General features: G+C 46.9%; 1 protein-coding gene across 1 annotated transcript in view; it reads right to left on the bottom strand.

The window, feature by feature from the left end:
* Positions 1-1,094: 1,094 nt before the first annotated feature.
* Positions 1,095-17,568, bottom strand: part of CTNNA1 (catenin alpha 1) — a 117,147-nt gene continuing 100,673 nt past the window's right edge. Inside the window, exons 12-18 of the mRNA XM_021544869.3 lie at positions 16,436-16,636; positions 15,239-15,390; positions 12,463-12,573; positions 10,814-10,995; positions 9,979-10,084; positions 4,693-4,827; positions 1,095-2,229 (exon numbers count right to left, since the gene is read on the bottom strand). Coding sequence (XP_021400544.1) covers positions 1,942-2,229; positions 4,693-4,827; positions 9,979-10,084; positions 10,814-10,995; positions 12,463-12,573; positions 15,239-15,390; positions 16,436-16,636 — 1,175 coding nt within the window. The 3' untranslated portion in view covers positions 1,095-1,941. The remainder of the gene's footprint in view (positions 2,230-4,692; positions 4,828-9,978; positions 10,085-10,813; positions 10,996-12,462; positions 12,574-15,238; positions 15,391-16,435; positions 16,637-17,568) is intronic.

Raw genomic sequence — 17,568 nt, 5'->3', positions numbered from 1 at the left:
CAATTAAGTGCTACACCAATAATGATTCACCTCGATGCCCTTCTCTGCTCCAAACCCAAACGCAATTCCCAGAGGAGCAATTCTTGGGTACAAAAATGAGTTGAGGTTTTTTGGCCTCCTGTCCCTATCGCGTTCCTGCTGCTCCTGCACCTCCTGGGGCTGTAGCTCTCACCAGGGGAACCACTTTTAATTTCTTGATGCTCAATGGTTGTAGCATAAATTAAACTAACATGTATTTAAAAGATAAATAAGTGTAAATTTGTCTGCACATCTTAATAAAGGTTATTTTTAAAAGCTCATTAATAGATTGTATTGGGGGAGGCACTGGATGTAGTCCCTAAACAGCCCAGGGAATGTCACCTTTAAGACAAGAGCAGAAGAAAAAAAAACCCATATTGTATAAATTCAGTTAATAATTATCTCTAAAAGAAGACCTACAGCCTGTTAACCCCCAAATGGCAGTGGAGCACAGCTCTCCCTCCAAGCCTGTTTACATGTTAAGGGTGTATGAAAATAGCCTATCATTCCACTGTTTAATAGCTGTACTCAAGAGGCTAAAATGCTTGAAAACATAATACATTTGGCAAAAATATCTCAAAAACTATTTAGCTTAATTATGATCAGCATTACAGTAACATGACAGCAATAACCTTAATACAGTAAATCATGAGCTGATTGAGATAAATAAAATTATAACGTTTCAGTGCCAAGGTTCAGCTCTAAAATGGAGCTGCATTTTAGACACAGACTCCAGCCCAGGCTTTTCCAGCTCCACAGGAAGAGGCACCGCGGTGCTGCCCCGTGCCGGCACCGCTTCCCTGCACTCGATTCGACTGGGACATGTGAAACACAGTGAAATTCATAAAATTTAAATAAGACAGCGAAATTATACCTTGTAGCTATAGTTATCACAAATAATGTACAGTCTAAATTGCAGCCTGAGCAAACACGATTTCCTGGGTGCCTCTGGAAGCCCAAGGCGGGATGCAGAGCAATTATGAGGAATGAGCACAAAGCTGATTTGCATCTGAATGGCGAGGGGGGGCGATGGGCGGGCTGGGCCCGCTCCATTCACAGTACCACAATGCACCAGCTGGGAAAAGCAACTTTATTAGTGTCCCGCAGCAAAATACATTAGTAATTTGTAACCAGGCATTACAATTCCGTCCGTGTCCCGGAGAGCGATCTGCCGCCCACACCGGGGGAGGTTTCCGCGGGGATCGGCCCCGGGAGCTCCCCCGGCAGCGGAGCCCCTCCGGAGGGAGCGGTGCCAGGAGCACAAGGGAACCCCCGGAGGGCTCCGGGGCAGCCCAGGAAAAGCAGCAGCACGGCCCCAGGGCACCACCGAGCCCAATTCTGAACACGAGCCTCACCAAAGCCCGGCCCAAGCACGGGTGTAGCGTTTTTCCAGCTGTTTTCCAGTTGTGCTCACACAGCCACTGCCTGCTGCAATTTCAAACTCCTCTGAGCTTGCTCCCTTCTCCACCCCCACAGCAGAGATACACTATCACACACATACTTTATAATTCATTTTTTTGAGTAAAAAATCTAATTTTTCTCTCTTGATCACCATGAAAAACTGTGTCTCTGAGTAGCATGATCCAATATTAGTGTTAACCGTTAGTGTTACTGTAAAATCCTCTTTGGTTATAGAATATTTCATTTAAAGCAAGATTATAAAAAAGTTTCCAGCTAGAAATCCACCCCTGTAAACTAAAAGCCATCTAAATTACCACACTTCTGCAGGCTGAAGATATACTGATAGGACTTAGAAATTTAAGTATCTCCCCAGGTAATCTAAACAAAGTTATCAAAATTATATTAAGTAAATACATTTGGAGGAATAGTAAATTTTTGAAAAATCCTTAGGGTGTTAAAAGTAGAGTTCTGGAAGTAGCAGTGGTGGGCTAGAGAAAAGTACACCCGAGCCAGAGCTCTCCTCTAGATACTCTCCATGGCCTTGAACTCGCTGAGGGCCTGCACGGGGTTCACGTGCTTCTTCTGGGATGCCCTCTTGATTTTCGTCTGGGTCTCGTCCTGTTTCTCCCTCTTGACCAGGGGTTTCTTCTCCGGAGCCTTCATCTTCCAGGAGACGGCCGGGAGGTTGAGGGAGGCCATGCCCTGGGACTTCTGGTACTTGGTGGACGCCACGTAGGAGGCCTTGACCGTCTGCACCACGGCGTTCATCAGGTTCTTGGCTGCCTGGATCAGGGACATGGCACTGTCCACCTGCCAAGGGACACAGAGTTACACACCACAGACCCCCAGACAGTGTTCTGCTGAAAGTACGACAGGTAAAACCACTTGAAAACTCATTTATATTTTTCCTTTGAAACCTGAGGCTCCCAGTTTGAGGCAGGATTGTTATTTGGATATTCAGTGGTTACAAACCTGATCTGTGCCTCCAATACAAAAACAGGGCTTGCCCCCCTGTATGCATTCTCCATATCAATGGCAATTGGCAACATTTGTATTCCGCCCTTTGCTTTTGTGACTAAGCTTTAATAGTTGCTTATTCTCTAATGAGATTAATAAAGCTGTAGTAATATCTTAATCACTGATAATAAATATTTAAATTGCCCTAGAATACTAAATTGTATTGGGAAGGAAGGAACACAACTGCATCACCAGCCAGGCCTGGAGCCCTTTCCCAGCTGGTTCCTGATTTACAAGAGCATCAAAACAAGGAAAAACATGAATTTGTCAAAGCTGTAGGGCACAGCAGGGACAAAGAGCTGAGACCAGGCCTGGGTGGAAGAGAGGGGAGGAGCGCTGTGGTGACCTCAGCTGGGACCCCCTTCTCCAGGGGCCAGTGTCCTGCTCTGGGTGGGATCCCCGGCTTGTCAAGGCCAAATGGGCTGGGACAGGGGTTTGATCTGGGGCAGGGTTTGGTTCTGGTGGCTTTTATGGGGCACGGTTTGGTTCTGGTGGCTTTTATGGGGCACTGTCCCCTCTCTTCTACCACACCATGCCTCAAGTGCCACCATGGCACCTGAGATCCTCTGGCATACCCCTGTGCTCTGCCCTCCCCCTCCTGAGCCTGGAAACCACTGTGCTGGAGTGTTTCCATGAATCCTCAGGAGGAATCATCAAATGCCAGGAGAGCAGGGAGGTGCTTTTCTGAATGACTGTCAGACTCTGCAGGTGCCAGCTCTGCCCACCTGGGCCCTGCTCTGCTCTCACAACACTCTGGAGCATGGGCAGGGCATTAACACTGGACAGAACTTTCCTTTCAGAGTGCTGGTGCCTCTGGACTGGCTGATTATCCCATGGAGCTCACCCTCAGCCCCAGTGGACAGGCTTGAGGAGAAGGGATAAAACCAGGAGATCAGACTACAGATCTAGGCTCTTCTATCCTTAATTTATGGCAGAGGGGATGTAAATTCTGGAGACACTGAGCAACTGCAGTGAAGCCCTGGAGTACAGTAACACATCTGCTTTGACAGCACCATGCCTTCAGCCTCCCAGCTCCCAGGACATGAACAGCAGCACATCCCACCACGTCCCTGGAGCTGCTCTGGAGGCTGGAAAGGAGCAGGGGGGGCTGGAAAGGCAGTAGGAGGGGCAGCACAGCCCCATCCACTCCCAGCTGGGCTCAGCTCCTGCAGGGATATCTATTGCTGACTGCTGCTGCTGCTGCTGCCCCAAAGTTCTCCTTCTACAGCTCTCCCTGATTTTTGGGGGGAAATCTGTGCTACTAAATTTAAGCAACTGAAATATCAAACAGGGTTTCACTGGAAAATATCAGTGGCAGAAGATGCCCAGGGAAGCTGTGGCTGCCCCTGGATTTCTGGCAGTGCCCAAGGCAGGCTGGACAGGGCTTGGAGCAGCGTGGGACAGTGGAAGGTGTCCCTGCCCATAGCAGAGGGTGGCACTGGATGAATTTTAAGGTCCCTTCCAACCCAAACTGTTCCATGATTCTGTGGTATCAAAATGGCAGAATGTGAGAAGTTTTCTTCCATTTGCTGATCAGGATTCAGGGAGCAATTCAGGGCCAATTCTGTCCCTTCTTCCAACCTCCTTCCTCAGGCCTGACACGGCTGGGCAAAAGCACAAAAAGTGACCAAATGTGCCTGCGCAGGACAATGAAGAGGATGCCAGAAGAAATTAAGAATTCAGCTCCACTTCCTTACCCCCAAATATCTGTCATACAGAATTGTTTTAGGAGGCAGTATTTCATGAACTACAGTGAAAAAAATTATTTGCAAAGTAATGGCTGGAATAAAGAAGCAAGCTGGCCTGGGGCAGCTTCCAGCTGTCAGAAACCAGAGCAGCCACTAAAAATCCCTGCACTCTTCAGGGCAAAGCCATCCTGAGATATTAACATCTCTGGAGCGTTGCAGGACCCCAGCATGTTCCAAGGCTGTGCAGAGATGTGGGGCAGGGTTAGCTGTGCTGATAAAGTGATTTAACCTCACTAAGAGTGAAAAGCAGTCTGGAAAACAGATTACACACAGGTGAAGTGAATCTGTCTGCAAACACTGTTGAGTAAGGAAATGTGAAGTCTATTTTCACAGCAAGCGTTTTTCCCCAGAACAACGAGGCAGCAACACAAACTCTGCATCCATGAGAACTCTGAATGCTCCAGCATCTCCAGTCTCTATTCCGAGGTGTTTAACACAAAAGCTCAGCATGGAATGATCCTTTCCTGGGGGAGCAAAGCTGCCTGAAGCAGGCGTGTGCCATACGTACCCCGGAGACGACGAGCTCCCCGCCCAGGTTCTGCACCTCGGCCTTCACCTTGCTGCAGATGTTGAGCTGGTGGCAGTAGAGCGCGATGCGCTGCAGGTAGGCCAGCAGGTCCTGCTTGCACGCCGAGTCCGGGCACTGCGGGGCGACACGGCCACGTCGGGCTCTGCAGCTGGGGCAGGAGCCAGACAGCTCCAGCACCTCCCCTGGAGCAGGGGATGGGCTGGACAGTGCTGCCCTCCCTGCTGAGCCTGGGCTTTGAGACGGCTGAGCAACGTGAGAGGCATCTAAAACCCAGCAGCCATGAGCAGGGCCAGCACTGCACAGGCTCCTTCCACTGCCCTTCAGCAGGAAGGAGGAAGGAGGAACAGAAGGAAAATGAAGAGAAGGAGGACTATTTACCCCCCCTCAGAGCAGGTCTGTCAGCTGTAAAAGGTCCTTCCTGTACTGCTCAGGACACAGCAGCAATGGTCTGACACCCAGAATCCCAAGCTTCAACTAGAAGGTTAACCAATTCCTCCCTCAATCCTCAATCTTAAGTATTCCAAGCTCAAAAATGATAAACCCGACAGCAACTCAATTACATGCAGCAAACAGAGATTTTCCTGACTTCTGCTCCTATTTTGTAGCAGTGGGGAAAGCAGGTTCCTCACCAGGCACAAAATGACATTTTTAAGGTGCTTGCTGCAGCAGTTATCCATAAGAGAAAGGTAACTTTTTCAGCTTTGCACACAAGACTCTGCTGGAGTCCTTCTGTGCACGTTGGGAAGGTGGCATTTTCTGGGACAGAACTGAAGAATGAGCCATGGATGAACCAGGCTCAGGCTGGATTTCCAGATCAGGGGGGAGCCCAGCTGAGGAGCAGCCACAGTCCAGAGCAGTCTCTGTAGGACAAAAAAGGCTGTGGGAAGGGTTCTGCTGCTCACACCAGCCCTGCAGCCCCTTTAGGAGCAGCAGCAATGGGGTGCCAGCAGCAGGTCCCCCATGGGCGGGCACCCCACATGCTCACACTCACACACACAACACCTACAGCTTCACATCCATGTGATTTACAGCACACTGGGTCACACCCCATGCTGCTTAAGCTCTGCTCTGAACCCCAGACAAGCATCACTTGTTGTACCCCACAGATAGCTCCTGTTCCATGGAAATGGTCACTCATCATCTCACCTTCCCACCCAGCATCCACCATCAGACTCCCACCGATCCTTATCTCCTGCTCGAAGGCAGGCTGCACTGTGCCCAGCATTATTTCAGCTGTAGCAGTGGAATTTACCTGGCATTACACCCTGCAGGAATCTCCACCCTTCTGGACAGCTGCACCCCATCCAGAATGATTTAAGAGCTCTTTTTCACACACCCCTGTTCACAGCAAAATCTCATTTCACCTAAGACCCTGATTCTGTGCAATGGACCATCTGATGAAGATTCATAATGGACATGGCATGACTGGAAGATTAATCTTCAATGTGGCACCACTTCATTACTTAATGCTTCACTCCAGCTGAGGGTTGTTGCATTGGCATGCAGCTTCTCCTCCCCTTTGAGGGCAAGGTAAAAGTCCCCTCCTGGCTGTGAACAGCAAGCTCTGAGCCCTGGTTATCCCTGCAGACTTTCTCTCCTTAGCTATGAGATGGAAGCATAAGCTCTTTTCTTTGTATAAAAGAGGAGCAGATCGTGCTGCACACACAGGGATGTGCAAACAGGGTCCCACTCACATGGAGCATTTCCTTCCCAACAGCACTCAATCTGTCAGAACAGGCATTTTCCTCTGCAGTGAAGGTGAGTGAAGCTAACACATACATTTGGTTTTTTTTCCAGGGCCAGAACAAGTGGCTTTTGTAAGGCAAAGTGGTCTCTGTGCTGAGCAGAGGTAACTCAGGTGCTGCAGTGATTTGCACACAGAGCTCACACACACAGGGGCATTGCACTGGGAGATCTGCATGGCTTTATGGCATCTGACCCCAGCAACAGACAAAAAACCACCTTCTTAGTCCCAAGGAAAATGATGGAACACCTAAAGTGATTGCAACTCTCAACGTGGGCATGCAGCTTCCATCAGTGCTGTGAAGCCCTGTCTAACAAAGCAGCAAAGCTTGCAGGTTAATTTTTTAAGTTAATCAATATTAGTCAGCAGTACAAGATGTTTAAGAGCAAGTCCACAAATAGCCCTGGCCAAAGAGCTAATGAAAAGTCCAAATTACCATTTTGGAAACTGCTCTCCATCTCCCAAAGAGCTCATCTAACACAGCGAGTGAGCAGCACAGCACTGCAGGGGCTCGAGGCCTGACAAATGCCCAGTACAGCATGTCAGAGGCATGGCTCAACAATTCCAGCTACTCTGTGGGGTTGTGAAACCCTTCAAGGAAAGACTCTCAAGGCAGCAGGCTGCTGCACCATCACCAACAGCTGAGGAAGGCAACAAAACCTTCCTGGAATAGGAATCATCACTGGGCTGTGTACATCAGCATGGTGTGAGATGGAAAGCCAGATCCTCTCCTGTGTGTGCTATTTCTGCAGGCAGGATAGAGGACTCAGCTCAAAGACAGATGAGGTTTAAATGGAGATGTAACACAAGATAAAAAAGAGCAGCAACAAAAGGCACTGCGGGTGCAGGAGCCCTGTCCTTTTCTAGGCAGGAGCACTCGGATACAAATCAAAAAACCCAAAAGGCAACAGTTTGAACACTGATTAAGAATGATGACATTACTGGACTAACCCACAGCCACAACCCCCATCTGCAGAGCTGACATGGGAGGATTCCCACAGCACAACCCACAGGGAGTGCAGTGCAGATGGAAATAAACGTGTTGGGGGACACCCCACCTTCTCAAACCCCCAAACTGAGCTGCTGCCACAGACTCAGGGAAGGTTACTGGCAAAGCTAAACTGGCTGCTCCAGGTCAAATCCAGGCTCCATCCTGGACACAGCAAACACCCCTCAATTTCAGTTCCTGCTGCCCCAGCTGAGCCTTCAGAGAAGCAGAATCACCCTTTTCTCTGTTTTTGCAGAGAAAATGGGCAGGGGAAGACAGCAGAGCCCTGGTGGTGTGTGCTGATGGACACAGCCCATCCCCAGCGGCTGCAGGGGAGAGTCAGCAACCCCAGAGCTTCTTCCTCCCACTGCCTCTCCCTTTGGAAATGGGCCCTGCTGCACCAGGAATTCCCAAAACATGTCCCTCAGCCCTGGGTGCCAGCTGGGCCCAGCAGGAGCTGCCAGCAGCTGTTTTGGGGAGGCAGTTCCTTGGCAGGATGGCACTGACCACTGTGTCAGCAGCTGCCACCAGCCTGGGCCCAGGGTCCCCACCCCAGACCCCAGCCAGGGACCAGTCTCCCCAGCACGAGGCTGCTGGAGCCTTTTACTGGGAAGTGGGGCAACCCCTACCCTCACCCCCAGCTGCTTCTCAGTGGATGATCAGAGCTGATGGAACCTTGGCCTCCCACTGCTATGAAAGGAAAAAAGGAATAGAAAGTTCCTTTGGCTTTGTAGGTGCTTTGACATTCAAAAAATAAATAATAGAGAGAACCCTTGCTGCAAATCACTGTCATCTGTGCTGTGCTCATAGCTGCTTCATATTCCCCTGTTCCCAGCAAGCAGCAGCTGCTTGGAGTGAGGGATGGAAACCTCGGGGAGAACCTGCAGCTGATGGCAGAACTCTTCCCAACAGACAGGGAATTCCTGGGACAGCAGCTCTTGGAGCTCCAGAGGAATGTGCTGCAGAAGGGCCTGATGGCAGAGCTGGGAGCTGCTGGCACACTGACACAAGGGGTCAGAGCTCTGGTGTCACCCAGCACACAGGACACAGCCCCTCTGTGCTCCCAGCCAGGAGCAGGGACAGCAGGAACCAGTGCTCGGAGCTGTCCCTGCTCTGTAGCTGTCACACTGCTCCACATTAACACATTTCTAAAGGGTATGGAAGCACATCTAATGAAATATGCAGGCTCAAAGTATTAGCAGAGTATGGAGTCAGGAAAAAGCTATATTCTTGTCAAAATGACTAACTGTACAGTGCTGCTCATATTTATCTTCAAACACATGCTTAATATCTGTTACATTTTTAAGGACCTTGCTGCTACTAAAAGTAGTTTTCTTTTGTATTTTGAAATGGCTTAGTACAGAAAACCATATACCATTTTTGTATAAAATATGTGAATTAAAAAAAAAAAAAAGAAAAAGAAAAAGGTATTGTAAACCTTCAGCTCAAGTTCCCCTGAGATCTCGAACACAAACTGCTCCTTGCTTCATTTACCTACACCAGCAGCACACCTGGTTCTTGCAGAAACAAGGCTGTCAAAATACTGTAGCAAGGAAAGCCATTTGAAAAAACACTTATCAAATTTATCTCCCCATTGAACATTTCTCTCTGCATCATTAATAAAGGAGCGTGTAGACAAGCACCTCTGAAGGCAACATTAAGAGAGAGTCCTTCACTGCAATGATTTACTTTCAAAGTGACACCTATTACAGTTGAAACCTTGCACTACAAATTTCCATCCTGAAAAGGTCTGGAAAGTGAGTGACCACTGGAGAAAACAAAGTTTAGCCCATGATCTCAGACTTAACCTCCCTGCATTTCAGAGTCTCTCTCGAAGGTGGAATATTATTACTACTGTTGATGTTTCCCTGCTATTTGGGTGTGGGCTGTGGCCAAAGGTGCTCTTGCTTGGCCCAGTTTCTAAGTGGTTCAGGACAGGCATTGCATAAATCCCTGAGCTGGCCAAGCTCGTTCAGTCCTGTAAGAATTCCTTCCCAACACTGGGACAGCACAGCCACGCTCGGGTCACTGCAGGCCTTGCTCCAAGCCTTCATCAGCTCTGACTGGACAGGAAAAAACACCAGAGAGCTTTGACACCCTCCCCACTCAGTCTGTGGAAATTGTTCATCTTAAAAAGCTGCCCCAAACCAAAGGTTGTGCAATGGGCCAGGTGCTGTTGTGCAGGTGCTGTCCCTGCAGTCTGTGCTTTGGGAAGCACCAGGAGTGCTCTGGGTGTGAGGTGAGCCCAACCTGGGTCCGGCTCAGCACTGGCATTGCCCTGGCTCTATGTGACCTGAAGCAGGGCTGGCACAAAGTGTCTGATTCCAGCCAAGGAGCTGCTGTGTCACTGCTCAGGGAGGCAGGAGAGCAGCTAGAAAGAACAGAAAGAACAGAATTTTCTAGCAGCAGATCCGGAAAATCAATTAAAACACCCCAAAAGCAAGCACATTTTCATCTGTTCATCATGCCTGCAGTACTGAAAGATCTCTTGCTCCTTGGTGCTCCAGGAGGAGGCTCCAGGACTGTGACTTACGTGGTCAGCAATGGTCCGGCCCAGCTTGTCCATCCTGGACCCGGCCTCTGCGATCTTCTTGGCTGCACTGATCACATCTGAGGTGTTCTTCAGAGGACCTTTGCCCCTGCAAAACAGAGCAGATGCTCCCTCCTACCACCAGGAAACCACAGCAGTGAATTCTATGTCCCTTTTCTGTTCCACACTGTGCTGGCAGTGACTCCTCACCCAAAGGGCAGGAAAAGGCAGGAGCAGCCATTACAGCACCTTCATTTTCAAGAGTTACCCCCTTTCAGCTCTTCCCCACATTTAGCTTAAATCTAGGAATAAAAACATCTTAAATTTTACTGCTTTGAGCAGCTTAATGATGATAAGAGATAACATTTTAGAAGACAGATTTGCAATTTTTATGGAATGGAACATGAAGTTTAAAAAACAGTGTTATATAAAATCTGGTAAATTAATTTCAAAAGGCATCAAAAACCCTCTCTTTCCTCTGCAAATAACTGTACTAGGAACTATTTCTGCAGTATGGCAATATTGAGAAGCCCATAGAATTTAATGCTGTAAAGAACTGAGCAAATATATATATATTCCTGGGGACAAGAATCACCCTTAAGAAAGAAAGGAAGAAAGACAGGCAATAACTGCTGTGTATCTGTAGATCAATTTAAACAGTTATTACCACCCAGCCACTGCACAATAATGCATCTCCCCAGTTAATATGCAGCTGGAACAGGGCACCATTTAAAAGAAATTATAAGAAATGAGACTCTTAGGAGAATTTGCACCGTGTCTCATTGAAAGCCCCAGCAGCCCAGGCAGCTCGGAGTGAGCACAAATGAAAAAGCCTCACCTGGTGAAGTCTGTCATCTCCATCATGATCATACACATCTGTTTGGCCAGGACAATGATGTCATTGCCACTGTCGTCCCATTTTGACACTTCAGCATCCAATTTACTCTTTTCCTCCTGGAAGCTGGCGACCTGCTCAGCAATCTTGGCTTTCTGCTCTTGAGGGAGCTGAGCCATGATAGCCTGGAAGAGAAGAGTTTTCTCCCATGGCCTCCTGCTGCCTTGTAGAGGCTTTTTGGAACATTTCACTAATAACCAATTTCAGTCATGTAGATGTGGGATAAAACTTTAATAGCAATCCTCTACCTAGAGACTTTACAGAGCCATTTGCTTCCATTTTGAAACAAAGTTTATACTCTTTTTTAAGAAAAAGTGCCCAGAAAGACAAGTTGACACTTAAAATATGGGCCTTTGCATGATAAAGCTGTTAAGACTCCAAACAAATTTGCCACATATTGCCATCCCTCAAAATAAAACTGCATGAAGAAGGAGAATTTGTCTTTTACAGAAAATATCAACGTTTTAAAATTAAGTTCCACTTGGGTATTGAGGATAATAAGAAATATTACCAGTCTCTTCCCTGCAAAAAGCTAGCTGTACTCTTTTGAAACATGTCTGCTGAGGAAAGAGTAAGTGAAAATAAAGAGTATGTGCTTACTCCCAAATAAAATCTCTCAGACTGGGTTTATAGCCTGTGTAAGACTCCATGGCCTTGCCTTCATAAATACTGGGAGCACAGAGGCTTCCAGGAGCAGGCAAAAAGGAGCCTTTGGTACTAAAAAACCTCTGGCAGCAGCTGTGCTAAGAGGTAAATGAGCAATGTCTGCATTTAAATACAAGGGGGTGAGGGTCCAGGCGTAGAAAGTGCTTGTGCAAGGGAGGGGATCATAAAAATATTCCCAGCTGGTGCAATTCCCAAGCCAACCTGGCCCACGTTTGATAAATATGGTCTGGCTACTTCTTGCCTGGCAGGAAGAGCCTCCACAAAAAAATCTGCCATGGCACCTTCCCAAGAGTGTAAATTGTTATCGATCCAGAGGGGCCGTGTCAAAGAAAAGCAATAGGTAAGGCCTGGTCTTCTTTCAATGCACTGATTTTAGGGTTTCACCTCTTAATGATTATATATTGCCTATCAATGCTTTAATTTTTGAGTCACAGGAAATGCAGTTAGTTGAAATGATTTCATTTCTAAGTTCCTCTCAATGTTGTCTTGATAAATGCTCAGTGACCAAACACACACCAGCATGTGTTTGAGGAGACATTTTGGAAAGATTTTTTTCTCATAAAGTTAATGTTTATCTGTTGAAAATAACATTAATCCAATGGAGTGATCTGCCCTGCACATCCCTGCAGAAGCTGACCCAACTACTGTGTCTGTGATATCAAAACGTGATGTAATTTCTTGGTCCTAAAAGGATTTTGATCTTTCAGAATACCCAAAATAAAACACTGATGTTTCTCACATCCATCAGACCAACTGCATTTCACTCAAGCTCCTTTTCAGAAGAATGCTGGAAACAAAGAATGCCAGATTTCTGATCCAGCAATTTTTATCATCACCCTCCCAAATTTAACCTGGGTTTTCAAAGCAAGCTGAAGTGTGTCTTGAAGGCAGGTCTGACTCTGATAATGCTGAGGTCTGTGCCTTACCCTTGCACTCTGTCCAGCAATGAGCTGATCATCCTCAGTCTGGATGCTGGTTCTGCTTCGGACATCAAAATCCTCAGTCTCAAAGTCAGAATCATCCAGCTCTTCAGGAGTCTGAGGAGAAAGCATTCAAGCAGAGTCAAACTATAGATTTCACGGCTCTGAAAACCAACAAGAATATTATTTTTCAAGCAGAGAGAATGGGAATCAGTGGAGGTAAAAATTATTCCATGTTTTCAACAAAAAGGTAAATATAGGGACTGTATCCAGCTCTGAACACGTGTGATTTTATGTGCTTGACTGCTCCTGTTAAACACCACAGGGATCCCCAGAATCACACAGCAGTAACTAAACAGCTGAGATTTGTTAGGACATTAATGCACTCAGCGTCTGAAAGACAGAAAAAAGTTCTTGCAAAACGAACAGTGCTTTTGCAAGTTGATTAAATGTAAAAGCTTCATTGGAGATTCTGAAACTGGAATTACACACAGCTCTAAGGGCTGGTTCAGAAGCACAGAGTGTCTTCAGCACAATTATGAATCAAAGCATTGACAAAATTAACAACAGATAAAATATCTCAAAGTTTATCCTTATCCCTCGGGAAAAGCTGAAAAATTTCAGCTAGTAAGGGCCAGCTTTTATGCTGTAGGCTAAACACATCTGACCTAGTTCCTGCTTGCCTAGGATTTATTTTTGCTACTGCCAGTCTGTAGCTGGCAAACTTTTTATAAAGCCTATCAAGTTTAAACAGCATGTTTGTCAAAATACTACATCTTTGCTAAAGTGGCACTTCACGACAATTCTCCAGAGCTGGGTCAAGAAAGAACTTCACTGAAAGATGTAATAAATTGTGATTAACAGATAAGATGCAAATAAAGTCCCTGTTCTTTAGATTTTTTTCCTATGCTTTGAATTTCACAGACCTGTCTTCCACTACAGACACTTTGTGATACAGTGAAAATAGAGATGGACCTGCAAAATAATTGCCAAAAAGCAAAGGTGAGTAGGGTGACAGTCAAGACTTTGGGTATTTCAGCCTCCTCTCCAGGCCCTGGAGAGCAGGGTATATCCCCAAATCAACAGAGAGACACACACTAAAAAGCAGCTCAGTGTATCAATATTTTTTTAAAAACAGAAAAAGCATAAAGAAAACAGTTCTGCTGTACATGATTTGTCTGTGACTCCCCTCTGCCCATCCCTCCCAAAGCCCAGGGACACACAAATTGTAACTCTGCCTTTCAAGTGCCACCAAGGGCAGAAACTCCTCTGGAGTGACCAGCCTGGGCAGCAGGAATGGGGAAAGAGCTTCTTTTCAATAAATACAGATATAGTGAGATGGTAGTTTTGAAAATACCCTGCATAAACACAAAGAGGAGGTGTGCAGTGGCTTCTCCTGCTGTTCCCTGTAAGGAACAACAGCCTCTGGACAAAGCTGAAGTGAATGAGCCCCTGTGAGCAGGGTTACACCAAGCCCTGGAGAGCCCTGGGATCCCCACTGGGATGGCTCTTTTATCCCAAAATAAACTCTCTGGATGACAAGTGCTAACATTTTAACTTCCTTCTAGGTGGCTGCTGTGTGGCCAGGGAGCTGCTGTTGGCTGCTGGCAGTGGAGCTGTGGCTCCCTGGCCCTGGAGGGTGGCACAGGGCAAACATCAGCATTCCTGGCACTGCCAGCCTGGGTAATTGCTGCCCATTGGGAGTGGCAGTCCAGCCCCCTGTCCTGAGTAACAAGGATTTCAGCAAGGGGGGAATCACACCCTCTGTCTGCATAGCAGGAAGGCTTTGATATCCTCAACTACTACTGGCTGTCTATAAATCCTGAGCTTGTCTGAAAAAAATTCCATGGAAAGCACAGGTGTGGTTGTCAGCTTTTCTTCTGGGTTCTCATCTGATTCTTTGCTTTAAGTAGCAAACATGGAAGATGCCATTGCAATGGTTACTGTAATCACATATCTTCAGGGGCTGTACATTCTTGATTTACTGACCAACAAGCTGCATCTGCCATGGTCACCAGTCTGAAAGACCAAGGCAGTTTCTGAGATTCAAAGGAATACAAGGAAAAGAAAAAATAAAAAGGAATAAAACCCCTATATTTGTCTTCCTTATCTCTGGCTCCTGCCCATTTTTGCCCCAGTAAGATCCAAGAAATAGGTCCATGGATCAGCTGCAACCAGAAGCATCCTTTTCTGCATCCCTTCAACCAACTGTGTGCTTCTGTGTCTGGTCTATCAGAAATTAGAGCTCTCAAGTCACACCCACTGCAAGCACACAGGAGTCAAGGCCTCTGTGAGCTGCCCCTGTTTACCCAGGTTAACCAATTAACAAATTACATGCTCTAGGAACTACAGACTGAACTCATCTCAGCTTCCTTTTGACTAACTAACATTAATTCTCAAAATTTACTTAATGAAGAGCCATTAGGTTTTATTTCTAAGCTCTCAAAGCATCAACAAGCATCTATAGTTCTGAATTAATTTGCTGTTGTTAACTGAAAGGTCACTGATTTTAGCACATTAACGAGCCAGGCATTACCATGAGATTACAAAAGATGTATGAAGGGTATTTAGCAACACAACTCTGGCCATCATCGATGCTCAGATCTGGTTAATGAATCTGAATCCAAAGGCACTGCTCAAGTGCTCCACAGCGATTAGCACATTTTAAGACTCTGAATGTTAATAGGAGCTAAATGAAAATTTTCTCCTGTCTGCTCTCCATTACGCTGACGGCTGTCAGAGGAACAGAGGCGGGGAAAGCTGTCGGGGAAGCTGCGCTCACCCGGATCATCAGCACGGCTTTCCTGATGTCGCGGATGCCGTCGTACACCAGCCGGGAGGCGTCGATGAACTCGTTCTCGTCCATGGGCTGGGCAGGGTCGGAGCTCAGCGCTTCCACCGCAGCCTCCACTTGCTCCGTGAAGCGCGGCATGACTGCACCCAGAGCACAAAGCTGGTCAGTCCCACCCCGAGCCACTCTCTGCTTCCCACTCCTGCCTTGCTCTTAACTGTCCTGGAAGCCGTGCAGTCCTTCCATTGAAATCACAACATTTGGTACAGGCGGTGAAGTCTTAATCCAGCTCTGTTACTGCTTACACTGCTGCTCTTCAGTGTTTTCCCCTTGAACAGACCCTTCTAATGGACAAGGAGAAAACACCTGGGGAAGCTCTTAGAAACTATGGGATAAAATATTAATTGTTTGTTTGATGTTCCCTGCAGATTTACATAATTTTTTTGGGGGGGAAAAAAAAGTCATGCTACCATCAGGAAACTCAAGTTTAAGAAGCACTGGAAGGGGGCAGGTTGCAGTGCTGCATTTCAGTGAGTCATGGTGCCCCAGGAAGAACATGCCAGAACCAGTTAGAGTCTGCTGTTTCTTCAGTGTCACCCTTGATTCCTCATCAAAATAATTAAAGCAAAACCAGAAACGAGTAGCTAGCACTGAAACAGCCAGAATCACCCCTCACCCTTATGGATGTCACCAGTAGTTCACAGGGAACACCCTGATTAGGTGTTTGTGTGTGGGGCATTACAACCTTTAATGCTCTTCCAGCAGCTGTAAAGATACTTTACAAAATTTACCCTAATTATTACCCTAAATTTATTCTGCTGGGGGAATGTGATCTTCCTTCTGGACCCTGAACAGCTGCAGAGCCTGGTTCAATACTCCAAGATGAGCACAGCACAACTTCCAAGTCTTCACTCACATCTGGGACTCATTCCCGGTGTTTTTGCTTCCCACAGCCCAGTCCATGACAGCGAGCACACTCAGGGACACCTTGTGCACAGCTGAGCTTTGAGCCAGTCAACACAGCAAAATCACACTTCTCACTTTGCAACAGTTTTGCCAACAACTCCCACTAATTTGCATTACAGCAAATTGAGTCTTTAACAGATTTCACAGGTACACGGGTACCCAGCTGCCCACAGGCTTTCAGGCAACAGCAATTCAGGGCTCCTGGGAGTGAGCGACCCTTACCTGTGTTGGACAGTAACTTGGTTGCTTCCAGCACCTTCTCAGTGTACACTCCGGGTTCGTAGTTGTCCATCTCCGAGGTGACCACGTGAATGACCCGGGCAGCGCGGCCCCGGATCGCGCCGGCCGTGCGGTCTAAGCCATCCACGTCTTTTTCTTGGAGAGCGATGACGCATTTGTTTACATCTTCTAAAATGTGATTCTCTGGAGGTAAAAGAAGGAGGATTTAGATGGCAATGTCTTTTCTGTCGCAGTCATCAGCACGGCAATTGCTCAGGGTGGGACCTGCTCTATAGAAGCTCCATGGAGATGCTGTCAGGCATTAATGTGAAGGTCACTACAACAAGCAAAGAGCTGTGCTTCCACAGGAGGTGTCAAAAAAACACCAATCCATTCACCAGCTGGCCTCCAAACATCCTGCCCTGTTTGTACTTCATTTTACCAACAGGAAAGCTGAGTAATTCTAAGCTCTCCCCTGGTTTCTTTCCATATTTCTCTCCTGGATTGCCCCAGCCCTTATTTCAAATACCTGCAAACCACTCCCCTGCCAGTGCACGTGGGGTGATGGGCAACTCCCCAGCACCACACCTACTCCCCTCAACACTCCAAGACTCTTGGTGCAGTTTCCAGCTTCCTCCAGTGTTTTCCTACCGCCACACACATTCCATTGGAGCACATTACACTGTGAGTTGCCCACTCCCATCTGAGACACGTCATGTATGCAGTGAATAATGTGGAAAGCATTCCAGCCACACAACACTCACTGACTGTTCAGAAAACAAACAAAAAAAAAAATAAAGGCAAGACCTCTGTTTGCAATTAGCTTTTTAAATATATATTTTCTGGTTTTGTAAAGATCATCGAGTCCAAGAAGCCCAAAATGGGAAAAACCCTCTAAGAGATTTCTGAAGATGCCTAAAGAAATTGGGATCTTTATTTGGGGAAACCTACCCTTACCCTTAAGATCTCCCAAACTATTATTATAGACTTCCAAACTCTGCTAGAGAACTCTTTAATGTACCAGGACTAATGTTTCAGTATCATCATCCAACACCAGCATTTGGGCTGCTTGGTAAGAAACCAACTTGGAAACATTTCTCCTCTGTCACTTAAAATAGTTTCCAGTGTTAATTACC

The sequence above is a fragment of the Lonchura striata genome, chromosome 13, assembly GCF_050655825.1.
Source record: "Lonchura striata isolate lonStrDom1 chromosome 13, ASM5065582v1, whole genome shotgun sequence".
NCBI lineage: Eukaryota > Metazoa > Chordata > Aves > Passeriformes > Estrildidae > Lonchura > Lonchura striata.
The sequence above is the reverse complement of the archived record's forward strand: the minus strand, read 5'-3'. Positions and strand labels throughout refer to the sequence as shown.